Source organism: Rhinopithecus bieti, unplaced genomic scaffold, assembly GCF_001698545.2.
Source record: "Rhinopithecus bieti isolate Rb0 unplaced genomic scaffold, ASM169854v2 scaffold_6506, whole genome shotgun sequence".
Lineage (NCBI taxonomy): Eukaryota > Metazoa > Chordata > Mammalia > Primates > Cercopithecidae > Rhinopithecus > Rhinopithecus bieti.
Genome location: NW_016805137.1, coordinates 123,156 through 128,528, shown reverse-complemented (window position 1 = coordinate 128,528; position 5,373 = coordinate 123,156). Strand labels below are relative to the sequence as shown.

General features: G+C 44.3%; 1 protein-coding gene across 1 annotated transcript in view; it reads left to right on the top strand.

The window, feature by feature from the left end:
* Window positions 1-5,373, top strand: part of PKD1L3 (polycystin 1 like 3, transient receptor potential channel interacting) — a 90,934-nt gene that overhangs the window by 57,293 nt on the left and 28,268 nt on the right. Inside the window, 4 exon segments of the mRNA XM_017871296.1 lie at window positions 951-1,131; window positions 2,481-2,673; window positions 2,774-3,008; window positions 5,156-5,255. Coding sequence (XP_017726785.1) covers window positions 951-1,131; window positions 2,481-2,673; window positions 2,774-3,008; window positions 5,156-5,255 — 709 coding nt within the window.

Genomic DNA, 5,373 nt, shown 5'->3' with positions numbered 1-5,373 from the left:
TTTTTTTTTTTTTTTTTTTTTTTTTTTTTTTTTTGTAGAGACAGGGTTTCACCATGTTGTCCAGGCTGGTCTCAAACCCTTGGGCTCAAGCCATCCTCCCACCTTGGCCTCCCAAAGTGCTGGGATTACAGGCGTGAGCCGCCACACCTAGCCAGTATCAAATTTTACAGATAAGTTATATGCTCCCGGCCGGGCATGGTAGCTCACACCTGTAATCTCAGCACTTTGGGAGGCCGAGGTGGGCAGATCACAAGGTCAGGAGATCGAGACCATCCTGGCTAACACGGTGAAACTCCGTCTCTACTAAAAAGATTAAAAAAAAAAAAAATTAGCCGGGTGTGGTGGCATGAGCCTGTAGTCCCAGCTACCTGGGAGGCTGAGCCAGGAGAATTGCTTGAACCCAGGAGGCAGAGGTTGCAGTGAGCCGAGATCGCGCCACTGCACTCCAGCCTGGCGACAGAGCAAGACTCTGTCTCAAAAAAAAAAAAAAATTACATGCTCCCCTTCCCTACGCAGTGGAAGAGAACAGTGGGAAGAATCTCATGGGAGGCTGTCAGGGTCCTGTTAACCTGTAATACATTTTTCCCAGTTCCTATCCCCTGAACTGTGATCAACCACACGCTTAGCTTTTACTCTTGATGGTTAAGTATTCTGAGAACTGAGAACTAAATGGGAGTGCATGGGCACTACTCTGGCCTTGCTTTAGTCTTTGATGTTTGATCAAATTGTCTCTATTTTCATTCTGTATTCTCTCATAAAACTGGTATTGAAGCTACCATGAGCTGTGAGGTGACTGCTTTCTGAAAAATTCAAGGAACATGAAAAATTGTGGTTCTTCATGCTAAGCAAATCCCCTTCTGACTAAAGGAAACGGCCTTACCACCTGTAATTGCTACAAATCCTGGGTTAATGAAAACAGGGTGATTTTCTTATCTTGGTCCTACATTCAGGAATTAAAGGAAACTGTGAGATTCCTGCTCAGGAGAAATACATACCTACTCTCCAAGTGTGAGCAGCCGCCATGGAGTTCTTGTGACATTACTAAGCTGGTGAAACTTTTATCCAGCCTCATATCGTCTCACTTGGAGGGTCAAAGCTGTCATCAGCAGACAGAGCGCCACTTGGCACGTGGTAAACTTCAGTAGATTTCAGTAACAATCTTCCATCTGCCTCCCACTCCCTTGCATGTCTCTTACTTTCTTACTCATTCATAACCGACAGGCCTGATACAACCTTCTGGTTGTTTTAATTTCCTTAAGCTTCTAATATAGAGTTGATAGCTTTGTTCCCCTTGATGATTTCTAGACAATCTGTCTCTATCTGGTGATACAAAGTACAGGATTAAGTAAAAAACACAAGCCAGGCACGGTGGCTCACGCCTGAATCCCAGCACTTTGAGAGGCCAAGGTGGGCGGATTACCTGAAGTCAGGAGATCAGGGCCAGCCTGGCCAACATGGCGAAACCCTGTCTCTACTGAAAATACAAAAATGAGCTGGGCGTGGTGGTGGGCACCTGTAATCCCAGCTACTGGGGAGGCTGAGGCAGGAGAATTGCTTGAACCCGGGAGGCAGAGGTTGCAGTGAGCTGACATCGCGCCACTGCACTCCAGCCTGGGCAACATAGTCAGACTCCGTCTCGGGGAAAAAAAGAAAAAATCACAGGTTGGGCAGGGTGGCTCACACCTGTAATCACAGCATTTTGGGAGGCCGAGGCGTGCAATCACCTGAGGTCAGGAGTTCAAAACCAGCCTGATGATGTGATGAAACCCTGTCTCTACTGTAAATACAAAAATTAGCAGAGGGTGGTGGCACATGCCTATAATCCCAGCTACTAGAGAGGCTGAGGCAGGAGAATCAGTTGAACCCGGGAGGTGGAGGTTGCAATGAACCAATATTGTGCCACTACACTCAGCCTGGGCGACAGAGCAAGACTCCATCTCAAAAAAAAAAACAAAAAATGTTTTCTGTATTAGACCCACATATCCTATCTGCTTTGTCGAAGACTGTTGAAACTTGTCATCCTTTTTCTTTTATGAGATGGTGAGATTATGGAATTTATGGATTCTCAAATACGGTTTGAGTCTCCTGGGCACTTACTAGTATAGGTCACATGTACTGCCATTCTGGTGAAGAACTCAGTAAAGAGGTTTTAAAAGTCTTTAGATCAAAGCTTAGAATTTTACAATTGCTACAAATTCACCGACCTCCTCAGAGAAGATGGTAGTACTGCAAGGGGTTGGGTACAGTCCAATCTTTACTAGTGGGAAAATACAGCCTCAAATCAATTAATGAATTATTCGTCTCTACCACTAATTGCTCCTTATTGAAATCCACTTGTGATGGGAGCTGCCCTGACTCAGGCTGGTTGCCCTGGCACTCGGGGAGGCGAGGCTACACGTTCGAGGCCAACCTGGTCAGCACTGATTAAAAAAAAAAAAAAAATCCACTTGTGAGAGTGTCAACTTGAAATATATTTTCAGTTGTTCCTGAAAACCACCATCATTTCTGCTGTTACCTGCGTAGAGTTCTGCAGAGGCTGAAATCTCACTTAGGCACGCTGGGTCTCACCCAGGGTCACCAGCCCTGTGACTTCCTAGACGCAGCCAGCCAACTTCAAAAACTCCAGGAACTCTTGGAAACACACATTCTTCCCACAGAGCAAGAGCCATCCAGGTAATGCACCACACCAAGCCTTCTTTATCCCCTGTAATCTTCCTCATCCTCTCTCTCAGCTGATGCATATGAGATTATTCCTTCAACTTTTGTGCTTCAGAGAAGTCACCAGTTTTGCCATCCTAAGCTCAGAAGAAGGAAAAAAGCTCATCTCTAATGGCCTGTCCAAATGGTTGACTGCAGTCTGCTGGCTCCTCCTAGGTCTCACTAGCCTGGCTTCAGCCTTTTTTACAGCACTTTATAGCTTGGAATTGAGCAAAGACCAAGCCACCAGCTGGATGATTTCAATTATTTTATCAGTGCTTCAAAACATCTTCATCAGCCAGCCAGGAAAGGTATGTGTGGGACAGGAAGAACCTCTGGAGTTGCAGAAGTTAGGGACGCTGAGGTCCCTGGGTGTCAATCCAAGGTGCCTAGTGGTTTTGACAATGCAACATAACAAAAAACAAATAGGCAAACCAGGCTGGGTGTAGTGGCTCATGCATGTAATCCCAGCACCTTGGGACACCAAGGCAGGCAGATTGCTTGAGTCCAGGTGTTTGAGACCAACCTGGGCAACATGATGAAACTCCAAGTCTACAAAAATTAGAAATAATTAGCCAGGCATGGTGGTGTGCTCCTGGAGTTCCAGCTGCTTGGGAGTCTAAGGTGGGAGGATGGCTTGGCCCAGAGGTTGAGGCTGCAGTAAGCCGTGATTGTGCCACTGCACTCCAGCCTAGGTGACAGAGCAAGACCTTGTCTCAAAACTAAAAAACAAAAAGAAAAAGGCAAACTGGCATTTGTTAGGGATACGTGAAATTCATGACAGAAAAAACTAAGAAGTATGGCAGAAAAGGATTGAGGAGCGAAGAGGACAGTAACAAATCAACAATCCAAACCACTTTGAAAAAATAACAAAAAACTTAAAATGTTTTAATTAAGAAAATGTCAAACCTACACAAAAGTGTGAAGACTAGTATAATGCATTCTAAAGCCCCACCACTCAGCTTCAACAATAACCATCTCGTGGCCAATCTTGTTTCATCTGTTATTTGGGGGAACAATATCAGACTTCGTATCATTTTATCCATTTCATGTATTTCAGACTTTATATTTCTAAAAGATATGGACTGTTCCTTCTAAAACATAAATATAAATACAATGGGACAGCCTGAGGGAATTTTGGGGGTGATGAAACTACTTGGTATCTTGACTGTAGTGGTGGATATACAACTCTAAGTATTAATCAACACTCGTGGAATTATACACCAAAAAGCAAACTTTTTTTAACTATATGTAAGTTAAGATATAAATTTTTTAAAGCAAAACCTGTGATTGCAGTGGCCAAAACACATGTAAGAAATTCAGCTTTGCTAGTCCAATAAAACTATCATATTGCATTTTTGTTTTAATAATGGCAAAGAAAAATAATAATACACAGTAATGCCAAGGAAATGAACAGCCAGTCCTGGTTAAGGAAAATCTGGCAATATATAGTGACAACCTGCAAATTCTGCATCCTTTTGCTAGAGAAGTTTCACATCTAGGGATCCATCTCCAGAAAATCCACAGTGGCCAGGAGCAGTGGCTCACGCTTGTAATCTTAGTACTTTGGGAGGCCAAGGCGGGCAGATCACTTGAGGTTGGGATTTCAAGACCACCCTGGTCAACACGGTGAAACTCTGTCTCTATTAAGAATACAGATATCCCAGGCCAGGTGTGGTGGCTCATGCCTATAATCCTAGCACTTCGGGAGGCCGAGGTAGGCGGATTACCTGAGGTCAGGAGTTCGAGACCAGCCTGGCCAACATGGCAAAACCCTGTCTCTACTAAAAATACAAAAATCAGCCAGGTGTGGTGGTGAGTGCCTGTAATCCCAGCTACTCAGGAGGCTGAGGTAGGGGAATCATTTGAACCCGGGAGGCGGAGGTTGCAATGAGCCGAGATCGTGCCATTGTACTCCAGCCTGGGCAGCAGAGCGAGACTCTGTCTCAAAAAATAATAAAATAAACTGGGTGTGGTATGCACCTGTAGTCCCAGCTACTTGGGAGGCTGAGGCAAGAGAATCACTTGAACCCAGGAAGCCGAGGTTGCAGTGAGCCGAGATTGCGCCACTGCATTCCAGCCTGGGTGACAGAGCAAGACTCTGTCTCAAAAAAAAAAAAAAAAAAAAGTCTGGATTTTCATCAGACGTCTTCCAAAGATACTGAGAGATGTTATTGAATAGACATCACAAATCATTTGATGGTAGCAGCTTCTCCAGCCAACCAGATTAAGAACTATAAGCAAAAAATATGAATATTAACATTATTTAGAGTCTGATAGCCCTTCTCCTGGTCCCCATCATTGTGCAAAAATTACTGTGAAATTAGTTGTTCATTAACATGAAGAGCCAAATAATTGAAGTTTTTCATGAGTGCCCGCCTCTTCCTTTACATATGGTGTTATCTTCCTGGGTCTATAACGTCTGCTCAAGATGTTCTCCTGTGATTCTCCTGCCTAGGTGGTCTTCTTCACATTCTTATACTCACTGATGATAAGCAGGATGCCACGGCTTAACAAAGAGAAGGAACAACAAACAAAGAGGATCTTGGCACTCTTGGGTAACTCAAGTAGTTCTAACAACTACCTAATTTTGAAAAAAGCAAATTAGATCAGTGGAACTCTGGCCACCTTGCCATACTTGATATCCCCCCTCCCCTCCCCCATCCCCCTCCCCCT